At 37.2% G+C, this 18,399-nt stretch overlaps 1 protein-coding gene across 5 annotated transcripts in view; it reads right to left on the reverse strand.

The window, feature by feature from the left end:
- Positions 1–18,399, reverse strand: part of LOC121519798 (voltage-dependent R-type calcium channel subunit alpha-1E-like) — a 116,317-nt gene that overhangs the window by 81,229 nt on the left and 16,689 nt on the right. For all 5 annotated transcript variants that reach the window (XM_041802741.1, XM_041802744.1, XM_041802742.1 and 2 more), the window contains 2 exons: positions 12,270–12,375; positions 7,817–7,956 (listed from right to left, as the gene is read on the reverse strand). In XM_041802741.1, the coding sequence (XP_041658675.1) occupies positions 7,817–7,956; positions 12,270–12,375 (246 nt within the window). The remainder of the gene's footprint in view (positions 1–7,816; positions 7,957–12,269; positions 12,376–18,399) is intronic.

Genomic DNA, 18,399 nt, shown 5'->3' on the forward strand with positions numbered 1-18,399 from the left:
ACAATATGTTCATAAAAAAAATGAGAGGAGCTGCCGATTTAGGTGATAATTCTGAGGTTTGATCATTGCCAATGACTCCTCTCACATAGCTGTTATTAAAATGATGATTTTTGCAACTTAAGGTGCCATGTACTGACTTTATAACAGACATTTCAAACTGTTTGTACTATGGGTCAACCAATATCAGTTTTTTAGGGCCAATATCAATATAGCTTATTAGTAGCAAATGAGACTCATAACGAATTTCTGCATTTGTTATGACTAACAAAATGTACTTAATGTGACAAAAACAAAAAGTGCACACGCGAAAGAGAGAGAGCACCAAAACAAGGCTTGAATCATGAAGCCTGTGTTCTGTGAAACGGTCGGGTCAATCACAGGAGTTTATGAAATCCCCTGAAGTCTGCTGACACTAACTAAATTAAAATTAAACTGACTGCTGTCTCACACAAGCGATTCATGCAGGCAGCGGCGTAAACACAGAGATCTGCGTAGGTTCACCCATGCAAGCATAGCGCCATATTTGTCATGGAGCTATGGCCGGTGGATGCGTAAAAATGCAGGAGAGCCTGTCAGCATCACTGCATCAACTTCTCTTCCCTCGTGATTTTCATGCCTCGCAACAAATGCGTTGTGCCACATAAACAAGCATCCACCCCAAACACAGGACACCGTGCAACACACAGCATAATGTCCAAGCTTACATCATGGGCATATAAATATATATTGATATGGATACATGACCAATTTGACTCTCTGCTCCTGGTGCAGACGGCTCCTCTGATGGCGCTTTCTCAACTGGTTCATCTGTACTCAGCCTCTTGTACTCAGCCTAATGTCCACTATTTTAGTGTGTGTCTGTGTGTGTGTGTGTGTGTGTGTATTTGTGTGTGCATGTTTGTGAAACAGTGCGTGCGTGTGTGTGAGTGGGTGTACATGTGACTGTTGTCTATGGGGTGGTTGATAGCGGGATAGGGTGGTTGCGGGTGTTTGGGTATGAGGGAATGACTTTAATTGTCTATGCTAAGCAGAAGGTTGGGGTGGGTGTGTGGGTTTGAGGGAATTTTTTTTTTTTTTTTGTCTATGTAAAGCACTTTGAGTTACATGTTAAGGATGAAAAGCGCTTTATAAATAAGGTTTGATTGACTGATTTAAGTGAAGCCTCGAGGCAGGTAATTAGCCTCAAGGATTATTTTTAATCAAGTCACTTGAATAACTTGAGGAACGGTTCCAGCTCTGGTCATAATGCTCCACGACAGACTTACCATGGTTGGTCTATGGTTCTGTAGAAGACATAAGTTCATGTAATATAAATGTAATTTGTGAGAGAAAATGGTTGATTTGTGATCTTAGGCAAAAAAACTATAGTAACCAAAGTGTCACACCAAAATCTCTGATTGGTGGAGCCTGCTACAGTATATATCACTGTTATCAACAATGAACACTACAATAAAGATTAATGTAGAAGGCGGGTCTGTATATGGTTTAAAAGTTTGAAAGATTTTCAAGGAGCAAGGATTTTAGAAAAGTACAATGGAGAATTGGGTGTATAGTTCCATCCTCAAAAATAAGTACACAATCTTGTACCTTTTTGTCTGTTCTACATTTTTGAACTTTTTGTGCCGAATCAAATGTTTTACAGTCGCAAGTGTTGAGATACCTAGTTGTCTATGTTGCTGGAATGAAATGTTGATACTGTGATTTTGTTATAATGTCAAATGAGGACTTGAATGGGGAAATGTACTTTCAGAACAAATGTTAAAGTCGCTATAAAGTGAAATCCAAACTTTATGTCTTAACACACTAGATATGTTGAAATAAAGTTACTGTAAACATAAAAACACTGGGATCTATGTGCAACTTAATTTTTTGTTTAGATCCTTGGAAAAGTGATCACCTCTTTCCTGGTTAGGTTATATTTGAGCAGGGCAAATAAAGGACCCCATGACATCAATGGTCTTGAACAAGAATTACCCCACCCCTTAACGCTGCAATGATATAAAATCCCTGAGCAGTTCATCACAGTACAGTCTGTTATTAGCTACCAGAAAACAGTATATTTAATCCCCAACTTCTGTCTCTCTGCTCTGCGCTCCGATCAAAAGCATTTTTTTTTAATCTGAGAGGATTGTTTATCTCGTGAGTGGGCGTGGTTTCAGCTCATTCAACAGACACGCCCACACCATCCTAGAGCAGATTTTACTGCCTCATTTTTCATGGTTTTGATGCTCAAGTTTATAAACTTAGAGAAGTTTTTCATGGCGGAAATTTGGCCTGGTTGTTCATAACACAGTGGCCTGTCATATAACAAGCCTTTAATACTGATTTTTATTTTCATTTTTCATTCAATGGACCAGCCTCATACAGTACTTAACTACAAAAACATGCTCAAACCATTGTAAGGAGACAATGATTACAATATAAAGAAGGCAGCAAATAAAAAATAGCATCTTTGCTGCTCTGAATTACTATAAAAATTAAATTTGGTTGTCATTGCTGAAAAATAGGATATAGATGTTTGAACTGACCTCAACATGCCCCTTCAGAGGATTTGGCCCCAGAAAACTTTCTCCATTTTCCCCCTTATGGGCGATCTTTTGTCCACATCACAGCCCCTTCATAACACCCTCAAACTGTTACACAACTTGCATCGCCGGCCTTCAAGTGACATCCTACGCCAAATCTCTATTTTTGGTAACACTCGCTGAAGGCTTGATGGTCAACTAGTAAAAAGGAAAAAAAGCCCTTCTAACTGCATTATAACATATAGGAAGATGCCACATACTAGTGCTACAAGCAGGTTCTTTTGCAGGTTGTTTTAAACATGTTTCTTTAAGTTTCTTTCAGACTTTAATTGTGAAAACCTGAAATCAGCTGTAAATTAACTGAATACAATGCAACAACTGATACCTTTCAGTTTTGAAAGTAAATCAAAAGCCACAGTTGCTTATTGCATTTTCATCTTTCCAGCCTTTTACAAATTATTATCAAATAAAACTTCTGAATTCACAACTGGTCAAAGCCACATAGATAATGAGCTGTCCCTTGTACCACAGAGCTTCTTTTCTGTTTCTTGTCTGCTTTTTTCAGCAAAAAAGACATTTATTGAGAAGCTCAAACCAAGCTCAAACCAATGCATAATGAGAGGATTTCAAAGTCTCCAACAAAAACAACAGCAGCACAGTTACTGTTCTGAACAGATTATTAAAACGACTGAACACTTTCTGCTGGTAAATTCAGTGGAAATCTGTCAACAACACAGCTGCTCAGCATTCAGATGGTCTGCAAACGTGATGCTATGTGCCTTTTATGTAAGAGGCAGAGGGACTGAGAGATAGAAAGACAGACAGAGAAATAAGAAATGCTGAAAAAAAAAGAAGGATGTGGGTGTCGGGTTGAAATGAGATGTCAACACGCCAACAGCAATCTTCCCTGAATGCTGAATACTGTACACTTAGCCACAAACAACAGCACAGCAGTGGTAACAATGTTAAAACTCCTGCGCAAATTAATTTGCTGACTCCCAGGCTTAAAGAGAACAAATGTAGTATCTCAATGTGTTTGTTTCTTAGTCTAACTCTCCATCCCTCTACCTCCCCCTTGCTCTCCTCTTTCTTTCTTCTGTCTTTCTTTTCTCCACATCCATTCTTTCCACGTTTTTGCATAACATGTTCAGCAATGCATTCACATTTAATTCACAGAGGTCCTGGGGGCGAACCGAAGCAGGTTTTAGACACAACTGCCAATCCACTTATCCACCCACCTATGCTGGCTGCAGAACCAGAGTGTACCATGGAAACACACAATTCTCTGCATTTATGTGTTGGATGTATGCGTTGAGTAAATGTATGTGCTCATGGAGGAAAATACTGTCAGCGCTTTTGCAGTAATTAAAAAACCTGCCTATAGAGTCAACCATTAAATAGCATGTATCAGATATGAGGTATGGTATTTGGGGATAAGATGCATTAAAATGTCAGCATTATTGACACAGGCATCTTTAGTGTGCATGAACATGGCATGTCAATCAATGTCTTGAAATTCACAGTTTGGTTTTTCCAGCAGCAGCCTAGTAAAGGAAAAATGAATTTTGTCAAGATGAAATGCAAAGTAAGTCACAAAGCATGAATTTAAAAGTCTCTTCTAACTTTTTGTGAAGTTGGTGAGGTTTGCAGTTCAACATGGAGTTCAACATTTGAGAGAGCAGATGAAGAAAGACCTTCACAAACAGTCACATACAAATGACACCCTATCTGCTGGAGTTAGATGTCTGATATCTTAGGGCTACTTTAATTGAAATTGTGTAAGAATCATATATTTCTAAGGCTGGAAAATATGAATATTTTCTAATGAATAATCACCATAAAAAGAACAAAAATGAACAATGATCCATTCCAGAACTATTGAGTACTGAGGACAACAAAGCTCCATTGTTGTCCAAAACTGGATAACTGCCCCATATTGTCGTACTGCGTAACATGTTTTTGCATAATGAATGATGAACATGAGCATGCTGTTTATTCAGGGCTGACCACACAAACACCATCCATCTGCTAAAAATGTTAACAAGAGTACCAACCAATACTGAAGAAAAAGCCCCCAGACAAAGCAGTGTGTACTCCTCTTTAATACAAAAAGGTGTACGTTAGAATTGTGTTACTTTACCCTGTTCAATCAAAGAGCCAAATTATTGAAAAACACCTTTACACAATCCCAAATTAGGGGGTGAATCCAATTATATATCTATATTAATCAGATTGTGCAAGAAGTTTGGTTTCAACTTTCATTTTTCTTTATCTTTTGTCAATTAAGAAAATCATTTGGTTAAAAATCTTGTAGAGGCCATCACTTTTTATCCCCATTATTAACTCTGTCAAATACTCATCAGCTCTGTCAGGTGGTTGTTTTGTTCATTTTTGTAAAAAAAAAAAAAACAACAACAAAAACAACAACCTTATTCTTATTTATTTAACTAATTTGTTAATATACTAGCCAATCTATATGCATTAATAACTTATTTATTTAAAAATATAACTTTAATATGGTTGATATTAAAGGTAAAATTAGAAAATCATGGAATTTAGAGATGAGATGCTTCATATGAGTGAAAAAAATAAATGAAAAAAAAAAGATTTTAATACTAAATATCATTACTGAATACCACTATTAAATAACTGAAAACTTGACATTCATCCTGAATAAATAAAATAAACTTCATGTACATTTAAATGTGCATGACAGAGTTCACAAATATCAAGATATGACTGGCAAAAAAGTCATATTTTGGGAAAAAAATGTTGGATTAGAAATCTGTGCCTACACACAGTACACTACTTGAGACTTCAAGCTACTCAAATACCCGCTTTGAATAATCGTAGTAAAACAAAAGTACAGAGTCAAGTTCGGCACATGTATGTCCCTTTTCTCAAGCATGAGTGAGGAGCTGGGGTGGAGGAGGGTGGTCTTTCTTGAACACATACAAGGAAATATATGGACAAAAAATAAAGACTGACAATTAAATTCTGCATTTAAAGCCTACTGTATAGATGTGGGAAATAAACTGGCCAATGTGACTTGCAATGGATAATTTCTGAAGTCAAAATTATCCCATTTAAGGTTTTCAGGTGGAATTATTGTCCGAGAAAGACTTAAAAAGCCACAGAGCCAAATGTGGCTCAAGAGCCACTGCTTACGATCGCTGAATTAGAGTTGGAGAGTAGATATGATTTAATGTAATGAGGTTATATCAAGTTAAAAAGACACAGCATGTAACACTAACAGGTTTCACATGAAATAAGGCTTCTTCCTTGTTAGCTTGTATTCTTGCTAGCTATCAGAGCTAACAAACTTTTGCTAATGACTTAAGCAGAAAGACTTGCCTAAAGTCTACAACAGCAAAGATAACTGTTAAGATAATGGACAGTCACAACAATGAACTTTTGCATAACTTGTTGCACTGCTACCGAGCTGCTGATTTCAGGGAAACATAGGCTACACTAGCACACATGAAACATACAGCTTTAGAAACCATATGGCAAACATTTCTGGTCATACGCAAACACAGCAATACTTAAGAGAAACACTTACTCACTAGCCATCTGCCTCAGTAATAGATGCCAAACTCCACATCAGTGCTACAGTTAGCTTCTGTTCCACTCACAGCTTTTGGAGGAGGGGGATTCTACTTTTTTAACACAAGGGGTTAGCTTTAGATTTCTCAGTGAAACACTACCAGCCTATGATATTTGAAATTATGGGCAAAAATACCAAGAATGATTTTCAACTTCTCATAATGAGGAAAAGATTTATGAGAGATTACACTGCTGAAGCAGGTAAGCAGAGGCTTGCATGAAAAGCTGACAGGACTAGCTTGTTGAAAACTTTTCTCTCTTAAAGAAAACAAATTTCTTGTATTTTATATTGGTAAATACGTATAAAAATTCTAGACAGAGCTGATAAAGTGTTTCTTCAAACCAACAACGTGGCGGCCAGAGCATTTCTGTCTTTTTGTGGTTACAGTTTGATAGCAAGTGTAGCATATAGGCCAATCAATGGCACAGATGCTATCATTACCTGGGTGGCCAGGCAGTTAAAGAAAGTCAGGTTTCAGTTGTACAGTAACCACATAATATGTCCTTTTATATTTTGTTAGTTCATGTCAAGCGCTGCCATATTATTAAGAACAGCTGATCTCATGCAAGCCTTCATCAGCGGACGGCCAGCTGATTCGCCTCAAAACATACTATTGGCTAATCGCAATCAGGCTGCCTTATTTAAACTGCTCTAGCGTGGCTGCTCTTTGCTGCTCCCTGTGCAAGCACTTTTTTGCAGCCCTCCTCCACCCCAGCTCCTCCTTCATTCTGGCTTAATCACTGCCATCTTGTTGTCACTGATGCCTGCTCTGTTCTGGGTTTTTTGCTGCTTCTCTCGCTGCCTCAGGCTTTCCTTGTATGTATAGGAAGAGAAGGAGGTCCTTACTGAACTTTACTGTAATGGGTATCATCGTGTTAACACAAGTAGAAGATAAAGTCATGTCAACCTTGAATTCTACTATATGCTACAGGTGAAAATGTAGCTAGCTGTAACTCACAATTATGCAACGTTACATGAGACTGAGGGATGGCTGTTGTACTGAGTAAGAGTGCAAATCTGATTTGGATTTTGGATCCTTGTGTGTCAGTATGTTACTGTAGACCAGCCTCTATTCATGCAAGCATCAAAACCATAGCCTGTTGAAATGAAAGAATATCACATCCACATCTTAGTAACAGCTACATAACACTTCAGTCTTCATTTACCAGTGGTTCAATATACCGTTTCACACAGCAGACATGATCACATGCTATAATAAGAAAAGTACAGGTGTAATTTATAATCCCAATAATGTTAGTGTTCCATTTAGGTGAACCAGCTCTGGGGTCCTGGTATGGTTCATAATGGCGCACTGTGAGCTATCGTTAATGTTATTAGTCACACTTGCACTTTTTTTCATGTGAGGCAGCTTTGACTGTAATCTATTTGAAAGGTCTAGAAAACAAACAGGAGGAAAGCTTTGTTAGAAGTCTAGACAATACTGCCAAATCAAAGTCTGTGTGTACATACTTTCTCTGATTCCATTGGCTTGCTGTCAAAGAGTTAGAAAATTACAGAGAAATAATGCTTGCTCTTCCTCCAAAAGCAGGCAAATTTCACCAGTATGTTGGCAAATGCTCATTGAGGAATTTGTTAAACATTTTAAAACAAACATTAAGCAGATTAAAAAAAGGTTTGATCTGTTAGACAGAAAAGATTTAAAGGAAACAATGATGCCACTCACCCGCTAAGAACGACTATAAAGTCCATGACGTTCCAGCCGTTCCTCAGGTACGAGCCTTTATGGAAAACAAAACCAAGAGCCACCAGCTTGATCCCCGCCTCGAAGCAGAAGATCCCAATGAAGTAAGGCTCCGTCTTCTCCTGTGGAGGAGATGAAAAAGAAACAGGTCAGCAGAGTACAAACGAATATGTAGCTTACACTAATGAAGAATGCAGATAAGTTATGGTTTGATAGGCAGACTATGCTTGTCACAGTTTTCAACACTTTGATACTTTTCTATGAAACTTTTTTTTAACTAAAAACAGCCCCCATTGTTTTAAATGATTGACAGTCTCATGCATCAGCACTTTAAAAAAGCTTCAGATCTTAAGATATATTTTCCACCAAAAGTTGCTGAGAAAGAAACAGCGCAAATACATTGGTAGCGTTTAATGTGTTAATGCAAATTATACAGTGTGTAGGAGTTTTCCTACACTATTTGGTAATAACAAAAATACATTCCCTAATATTAGGTGGCTTGGACTTGTATATCTTAACAGTATTATCAAAACAGGTATCAATACTGAATTTGACATATCAAAGATTAAAACTCTTGAATACACATGCTTTATTAAATCCTGATAGTACACAAATTCAAAAATCAACAAAGTTCAGCTGTGTGTGGGTGGGAGGTAGGGTTCACTGCAGTATTCTTCATGATAGCTCATTTATGGGCATTTTAGCCCTTTAACTATGTATACAACACCTTGTTCTTGGGCAATGACTTTAAAGAGCCCCTTCAGAAATCTGCTGCACGTTTAATGTCCACACTACCACAAAATCAACCATAAAACACAGTATGAGTCAACAACACAGACCTAAATGTTCAATCTCACTTTTTGAATTCATGTAAATACTATATAGGTAAATAAAAAAAATCACGGCTAAAATAAAATGAACTGTGAAATCTGTGACACACTGCTTCCTGCTTCAAGTTAATGCTGTCAGCTTTTTTCTGCTCCTTGCTCTTTAAGCCACAATCTCTCAATTAGACCACCTGGCTAAGTTTCCTTCCCTCACTCAAATATCTGCAAACTTCTCCTTTTTTGATGTTCATTTTAACAAAGTTTGAAGTCTATTTATTTCATTTTATCATTGCATTTCATATATTTTATTGTATGTATTATTACCATTCTACATTTTACATCATTGGTCTCTTTTCAACCAGGACCTGAGTACAGATTTCCTCCTTAGTCTGACATGCCTGTCACGGTTTTGGCCAATACTGATGATTAATGACAGCAAAATACTTTTTTGTACCTTTTTGTACATACAGTGCTTAACAAATTTATTAGACCACCTGTCATAAAAACGAGAAAACATAAATATTTGAGAAATCTTTCAAAAACTTGTTTCAAACTAAAAATCTTATTGTTATTTATTTGGCAAATAACAAACTGAAACAACTAAATAGTCCTTTTTCACACATAATAACCAAAAAAACTTAATATTTTGTATGCCTCGTTTGGCCTTGATAACAGCTTGCATTCTTGCTGGCATTGTTTTGTGGACTTTTCCACAGTCTCTTCTGTTCCAAATTCCAAATAGTTTCTAGCTGTTCCCACAGACTTGCTTTAGATGAAACTTTTGTGCCATCAATCTTTGATTCTACTAAATCCCAAATTTGTTCAATAGGAATCAAAATTTGACTTGGCCAGTCCATCAGTTCCAGTACTCCAGATTATTTTTTCTTGGTCAAAAAGTCTCTGCACAGCTTTGAACTATGCTTGGGTTCATTGTCTTGTTAGTATATGAGCCAACGACCAATCAGATTCAGTCCAGAAGGGATTCCATGATGCACTAAGATGTTGTGGTAGACGTTCTTGTTCATGAGACTGTCGATTTTCACTCATTTGCCCACACCATATCCACAAATGAAACCCCATACCAAAATGAAATCTCCACCGTGTTTCACTGTGGGTGCAATGCATCTAGCATCAAAAAATTCTCCAGCTTTTCTGCGGACATAAACACAACCATGCTGACCAAAGAGTTCAAACTTGGACTCGTCCATTCAGAGTACCTTCTTCCAGTCATCAACAGTCCAGTGTTTGTGCTCCCTGGCAAATCTGAGGGCCTCAATAATGGCTTCTTAGCAGCTATTCTTCCCTTTAAGCCTTGTTCCGTCAGTCGTCTGCTTATGGTCATTCTGGAGACTTTCTCAGACTCTGATCTAGAAACATTCATCTCTGCCTGAAGATCAGCAGTGGTCTTCCTTCTGTCTCTAGTACTTCAAATCTTGAGGTGTCTGACATCTGCTTCAGTTAACTTTGGTTTCCTGCCTCTTCCTTGGCGCATTTTGTAAGTACCAGTCTCGGCAATTGACTCAGAACATACTTGAACACACTATGAGAACACTTTATGTCTTTCCCTATTTGTCTCAGAGACCATCCAGCATCAGGAAGTGCTTTAATGCGGACTCTTTCATCTTCGGTGAGCTCTCCACATTTTACCATTTTGAACAGGAATGAGGAATTTCAAACTGAATTCACCTTTTTATACCCAAATTTGAGCCGGCTCACTGGGCTTCACTGAGAAGTCAGAAATGAATCAAGCATAACATTCAACCACCATAACTAATTTTTCTGTTCAGGAATGCAAGTAAATAACTATAATTTGAAATATTAATCAAGAAATAATAATGTGCTTTACTATTTTTTTTCATTTTTTTTGTAAATCAGTAAATTTGAAAATTCATGGATAACAATAATAATTATATTTTAGAATCAAAAATATCATTTGGGTTAAAGAGTTTCTACATATTGGTCTGTTAACCATTGCAGAAACATTAAAAAATGATTTTGGTAATTACTAATGTTGTTAATGTAGGGCAGCTGTGGCATAAACCTTACTTTTGGTGGTGGTCTAATAAATTTGTTAAGCGCTGTATGTTTGTTGATTTTTTAATGTTCATAGTAAGCACACATACATAATTCACTTTTTTATCCAAAAAAAACTTTTAAAGTGCACCAGGTCACAGTGACATGTCTTGTTTTAACTAAGAAAAAGCTTCACAAAATTTTGTGTGACACCGTTTATGTCCTGTTCTCTTGTTTACTTCTATTCTAAAATTTATGATGTGAATGTTTTTGTAGTTATTAAGTAAAACAAAAAAATGTTTGAAATTATTTATCTAAGAAATGCCCTGATTTAATATCTGCATTGAGCTCTATTCTATAAGTATTTAAACAGTAATTATGAACACTCTCATTATCCCTGGTTGTTTAATGTAACTCATTAATAAATCACTGACAAGTCACTTATTATGTTTCAAATCACATACTTATGTTAGCGTACTGTAGTACAGTACACTTAAATTTGGTACAGAGCACTTAATCACTGGTGAGTACCGTCTGACATTGCGCACTGCTGCTTTCCACCTGCAGGAAGTGACAACAGTTTAATTGATTCTGTTTTCTTCTTCTATTTCTTTTTTACAGTAAGAAGTAAATAGATGTGAAGTGATTAGAATAAAAACGCTGATATCTATTTTCTCTAAGAATCATATTAATCTAAAATGTATTTTATTTCAACATTATTCCCTCACAGAAAATAAACTTATTTTGCATGAAATGCCATTTTCTTCATTAAAATATGCTGCCGTTGCAAGTAAAATGTTAGCTAGCTAGCAGATGCTAACATTAGCTGTGTGCTAGAATGCGAACAGAAAAACATCTGCAAGAGGCGCCTAGCTGCAGGCATCAGACATCCAGTAACTCATGCGCACTACGGTCCCCCTGAATATGCCCATATGATGATATACAAGTAGCAATCATACGGGGTTTGGTGCTCTGCCCACGTTTGTTGCCTGCTATCTTTTTGAATTGAGGTGTCTTTTCATTAAAAACTCAACTCCATAAGGTATAGGTACTAAAAAGTAAACCAATGTTTGATTTTTTGATGATGAATTTCACATATACATACCAGTATGTGAGCATTTTACATTTGCATCTTATTTCTTCTCTGTATTTTGTATAGATTTATTTTCTAATTTGATGTTTGTTAGTGTAGTAATTATTTAATCACTATTGGTAAATAAAAATGGACTTGACTTAGAAGATGACCCAGCTGTTCTGTAAATATAAAGGGCTCATTATAAACCAGTAAAAAATTCGTAAAAATTGTAGCTGTTCAATCAGGAAAAAAAGCTTGTTTTATTCTAAAACATGTAGCTCCAACCCTCATATTTCTGTGCAAATCCACTGCTTTCTCAAAGTTTACAACTTTAGAGCAGATCACCGTGGGCTAATAGCATAATGTACTTTCTTTACTGGAAGCAGATTTATTTTTTACTGCAGTTTAAGAAACAAAAACAACTCTATCTTCTTGAAAACTCTCAGTCATTCTGTTTTTCCTCTCACCCTCATCCCCTGTCTGTCTGTGCTGAAGGAGTGAAAACACATTTTGCCCTCACCAGTCTCTTTGCCATGGGGGTTTTATCCTCTCCAGGGAGGTGCTGCTCCAAGGCCAGGACGACACAGTTGGCGGTGATGGTAGCCAGGATCATGTACTCGAAAGGTGTAAAGGCGGAGTTAAGGAAAGTGCTTTAATCAGACTAAAACATGACAATTAAAGAAATACACAGGGCAAACATCAGGAACCATAAGTGATGAGAAAAAAATCCTCATGGTCATGGTTTTGTAGCATTACTGTGAAACAGGACTATCATGATTACACAAGCAGGTGGTACTTTAAGTTATAAAGTCATTCTCAATCCATGCATGAGGTAGATCTGTATATTTCTGGAATATTTCACATGTTCACGGCCCATTGGAAAGGGAGAAAAAGCATGGATGGATGGATGATTAAATGATAGATGAATTATGGCATGGTTCATATTCTCTGGTATTGGAAGCAATCTGTTAGAGAGATTGCAGTATCCATGGCAACCTGCTTTTAAAAGTGCTTTTCATGAAGAGAAAAAGAGCAAGTCAGGGGGAGAGAGAGGGAGAGACACACACAGAGTAAAGTCACCTTGGCCTGGTTGGTTTAGCAACCTGAAGTGCAGCAAAGAGTTTGTCTAACTCCTCACACGCTGACATAACACACACTACAGTTCATCGCAAACTCAAATCCTGTAGACTTGATATTTTAGCAAAGCAGCCAGGGTTTCATCTTGATCGGTTTTATCTTGAGTTGATTTAAGTTGAAAGTAAGATGTAATTAGTTTTACATTTAGGAATGCATACATTTATAAAAGAGCATGAAACATTTAATAACAGCTAGCAGGCTGTTTAAGCCATGTTATTCTAAAGCAAAAGGTTTTTTTTAAAAAGTTAATTTTCTCTTGATGATTTCCCAATACTCATTTTAATTTGATGTAAAAAGTTAAGTGTTGATTTAACATGTAGACAGTAAGGTTGTACCCTTTGGCTCAGGGAAACTGTGGTGTGCTACTCAGGCCTAACCTTGCAAAGCAGATGGATACCCCCGTTTCCCTGTTTTTCACTGGCAAATCAATCTTGCAAAGCTCCCATCTGAACTGTCTGGGCCCGGTTAGAAAGTGACAGGGCCAATCAGCGACAAGGAGCAGTGCTTTCAGGTGCAGCAGAGTCGTGACGTAAACAAGCAGCAGCAAGAGCTGGTGCAGTTATGGAGGAAGTGATTAGCTTGGATGCTGCTAAAGTGCCAGTTTTATCAGAACTTTATGACATTTCTTCGTTAAAAGAAAAACAAAGAACAGCAGTGAGTTGGTTTTTTTTTTCAAAAACAACAAAACTCGAGTACTTACACGTCTATAGTCGCCATTTTTCGCGTTTTTCCTCAGAAGCTGCGCATGCGCAGCTCAATAGCGGCTATGTCACCTGTTTTGTTGCTCTAATTGGCCCGCAGAGATGTGACAGACAGAACGTTCACCCAATCACACTCCGAGTTTTTTTCAAAGCCTCTGCCTTTTCTCAAATGTTTCCTACTGAAGCTTTCCCAGATGGATGTGTGAAACACATCCATCTGGCATGTCAGGTTAACTCAGGCCCCCATGGCAGTAAAAACCAAGGCCCAAGGCATTATGTGTTTAGGCTGTCCATATACCCATAGGTCCATCTGTATGTACACCATATCCATTTTTGTGAACCCCAATCTCAACAACCTTTTAAGGAATTAAAAATAAAAAAATCTATTTTGACTCTAGAGTAGATTTTGAACATTGCAGGTCAAAGGTCAATGCCAAAAGACCTCAAATTCATCCTGTACTTTTAAATGTGAGATGTCAGGAAAGCTTTGATGGATTTTCCACAAACCTTACAAAAGCAGGTGGATTTCCATGTCTGTTATCGGACAAATCCATCTTGCCAAGCTCCAATCAACAACAATTGTGCTGAACTGAAAACGGTTTGGACCAGTCTTCGTCATTTGAGGAGAACAGGACAGTAGCTATAGTTGGGGTTTAGCTGTACTGTGAGCCAATAGCAGTGGCTGCAGCCAGTGTTGCAATTAGCTCGCATGTAGCCACAGTGGCAGTTTTATCAAGACTGGACTACATTTCTTTATTAAAAGAAGAACAAATATCCCAATGAAAGCTTTATATGACGGAAAAGATTATACGCTCTTGTCCCAACATGCTTCAGCAAGAGTTTGAGATCGAGGTTGATTTGTGCTCAAAGTAAGTTCGTGAGTAAATTTTATTTGTATAGCACCTTTGACAGAACATCACAAAGTGCTTCAAAACCATTAAAATAAAATCACAACAAACAAACAACAGCAAGGCATCAAAAATATAAACCACCAGAGAAGAATTACAGAAATATAAATCAATGTTTTAGATTTCAAAAGCCAGTCTGAAAAGATGTGTCTTAAGCTCCTTTTTGAAAGCCTCTGCTGATGCAGCTGAACGCTACTAAAGTGGAAGAGAGTTCCAAAGAGTAGGTGCCATATTCAAAAGCACGGTCACCTTTATTTTTTAAATGAACTCCTGGGACAACAAGAAAACCCTAGTCAGAAGACCTGAGTGATAGACTGGGGATGTAGGGATGGAGCAGATCTAAGATATAATCAAGCACCTGCCCATGAAGGGCTTTAGATACATAAACAAGGATTTTAAAAAGAATTTGGAAGTTAATTGGGCCCCAAAATAAAGAAAATAAAACTGGAGTAATGTGAGCTGTCCTAGTAAACCTAGTGAGCAATCTTGCAGCAGGATTTTGAACTAATTTAACTAATTAAGGGAGGATTTATTCAAGCAGGTAAAGAGGGAATTGCAATAGTTAAGCCGTGAGGTGATAAAGTATGAAAGAGCATTTCTAAAAGCTGGTGTACACAATGGTTGCCACCAAGGTAGCAATTAGCTTTTATGTAGCTGTAGTATGAAGGCAGTTTAATCAGACCTCGACCACATTACTTTGTTAAAACAAGAGTAAAGAGCCACACCAAAAGCTTCTCTTAGGAAAGATTGCTCTGTTTGGTCGGTCATGAATGTGACAGAACGTTCATCCAATCACTTTTCAAGACTTATTTGAAAAGTCCTGCCTTTCCCAAACGCTTTCTATGGAGGCTTTCCCAGATGAATATGAAATATATCAATGCAATGGATGTATGAAAGACTGTCTGGTGTGTAAAGTTACAAATTTTGCACAAATGTCCATGTTGATGGAGGAATTAATAAAATGGACAAGGATGAACGGATTAGATATAGTGGTGGTGCGGGTGGGGTGTCAAAGGTCAAGGTCATTGTGAGTCTTCCTCATCATTTCAAAAACCTCTGAAGAATGTTCTTCTGAGATTAAAAAATCCTCTGATTTCAAATAAATGAAGGATATCATCGAAGTAATTCACCCCATGACCATCCTTTGCTTGTGAACCATTATCTCATGAAAGCTTTGAGGAATTATCTCCAAATTTTGCTCAAATGTCCACTCTAAGATGAAGATATTGGATTTTAAACATCCTAGGTCAGAGTTAATTTGGCCTCATGTTCATCCCTTACACATTTCTTCAGTGACCCTTTTTAGGGATATACTGCAGTCAGAGTTCATTGTCACATGGTCTCATGTTCATGCCTTGCTTTAGTATCTGGATTGGCATCTCTAGAGGAACCAGCCCAGCCCTTCTTCATGACTGACCACTGTACTTTCACTGACCAGCAGTACAGTTAATAATTAAAAGGTTTTTATTCATAAGGAAGCTAAATCATTTACTATTACAAATGTATGAAAAAGAGTGGGATAACTAAGTTTGTACTTATTTATACTCCTTGTTTCTCTTTGTATATCCTAGGCATTTTATGTCTGTACACTACTGTCTGATTATTTAGCTTTCTTCTTTTTATACCTATCAAAAATAAACCACTACTACCACTGTATACGCCACAGGGGAATATAACCACCAGGAAGTAGTTCTAGTCTTTTCTTTAAAGGGTTTTCTATAAATACAGCGTCCAAAAACATCAGTGGTTATCTATAGTAGAAGTAAAAAAAAAAAAAAAAAAAAAAGCTGTAACGAAAATAATGCAAAGCCTGGGGGGAAAACCAAAAAAGAAAACTTACAAATGTTTACATTTGCTTTAAATATGATGTCAGAATGAAAAGATATGTATGAAAATAAATGAAAACAATTCTTTAAAAAGCTGCAAACTTTCAGTATAAAAAAAAATTGAAAAAAAAAAAAGAAAAAGTTCCAACTTCCCACTTATAATAATTAGCTGATTTTCTATCATGACATCACCTTTGACAGTGTTAAACAAATGATGAAAAAAAAATTCAAGTTAATGACAATTAAAAGTGTTTTGGGGAAAACTAAAGCTGGAAACCTTCACAGCTCTCTTACATATTCTTTCCTACTTCCTCATGATCAATCCTCAGTCTGCATTAGTTCAGTACAAGTAAATGTTTGAAATAGCATGCATCAGGCTCGACTCTATTTGCCCCAACATTTGTATGTGCATGTGGCTTTGAGCGGTTGGAGTTCCCATGAGGTAGCTGCTTCTTGTTATTAATTTTCCTGTCTTGAGAGAAACGGGGTCACTGACTCACAGAGGAGAGCGGTGATGGGGGCCTCAGGGAGCCACACTGACTCACATTGACAAGTCTACATTGTTGCCACTGAAAGCAGTCGAAAATAGCTAAAGTGGGAAATACTTAATAAATCTCGCCCACTCTGTCACTACCTGTTACCTGTTACAATGCAAACTGGAGAGCCAGCTTCACAGCATTACATATGGTTAGCCATCTAAAAACCCTTCAGTAGATTTCACAAAGTTTTACATATTTTATGAACTTTCAGGTAGTAGGTTCTATTTTAAATCATTATGACAACATGGACATCAGTCCAAGTGAATGGACTTAAATGAATAAGCATAATTTTCTAGGACCTTCAAGCAAACAACAACATTAGCCTAAAGACTGACAGATCACATATGGTTAATACTAATGTCTGAAACTGCTGCTAAAAGTAGATGTCAGATGAGGCAATGCACTGAAAAGTGCAGAAAGAGTCTTTAGATGATATTTTTCAAAGCTAGGATTTACAATCAGTGATTAATTTCACTATCAAAAGAAGGCAGTATGAGATTTATAGATGCAAACCTCTTTTTGAGAATATTCACATTACTTTATCTTTATTATTGTCTTTGCTGAATGGCATTTTTCTTATCATTTTATCTTACCCCCTAATATATTTTATTTTTTTATGTATTTTTGCTGTCTTTAATTGCTCTTTAAGTTAGTTAGTTTCTTGCCTTACTTAAACATGTAAAGATAAAAACTATTGACTGTAAAAAGAAATTAGATTTAGCCTGAGTGATGTCGACCAGCTGACAAATGAAGTTTGAATACATACACGGTCATGTGCAAAAGGTTTAGCATGCAGAGTGCTAAGGATTCATTACAGAGCCTGATGTGCCATACAACACATGTGTGTCACTCGGCAGCCAAGGTCAAGTTTGACAGCATTTCTTCAGTCTGGGCCTTTTCTCACCTGGTGATGTACCCAGAGACTGCCAGCAGTTTTTGGGCCCTTGAAACATCCATAGCACCACCAGGGGTTCATGGCAACCCTACTTCCCAGCGGGGCAGTACCCCAGGCTATGCTAAATCACTACATCCAACCCTTACTCCGCCATACAGGTGCAGACTTCGCAGTTTTTCAATAGATTATTTTCCCATGCCCCTGGTAATATGCAAGGACATCCAGAGCACGACCAGGGTTGTGTCAATCCTCCCTCCTGTCTGATGGTGCTTTCAGGGGGTTTACTCACCACATCTCCACCAAAATTTAGCCAAATGTTCTGCACAGTACCGAATTTTAGGTTTAAAAGTGAATTATCAGCATCAGCAGATATGAAAGATCGGGACCAAGAGACATTTGTCAACTGAAGGCTTTTTCTCCCTTCATCACTATTCATTACACTTTAAGGTGTGTATTAAGGGATGAAATTTGTTAATAGGTTCAGCCTCAAACTTAAAATTGTGTGTTTTAAGGACTTAAGTGTTAGGTCTGAACTACATTGAAATATCGGTATTGATATTGATGAAAATGAACTAGTAAATATCGGCATTGGCAAAAATCCAATGTTGTGCATCACTAACATACACATATGAAATTTGACAATT

Source organism: Cheilinus undulatus, linkage group 13 (genome assembly GCF_018320785.1).
Source record: "Cheilinus undulatus linkage group 13, ASM1832078v1, whole genome shotgun sequence".
NCBI lineage: Eukaryota > Metazoa > Chordata > Actinopteri > Labriformes > Labridae > Cheilinus > Cheilinus undulatus.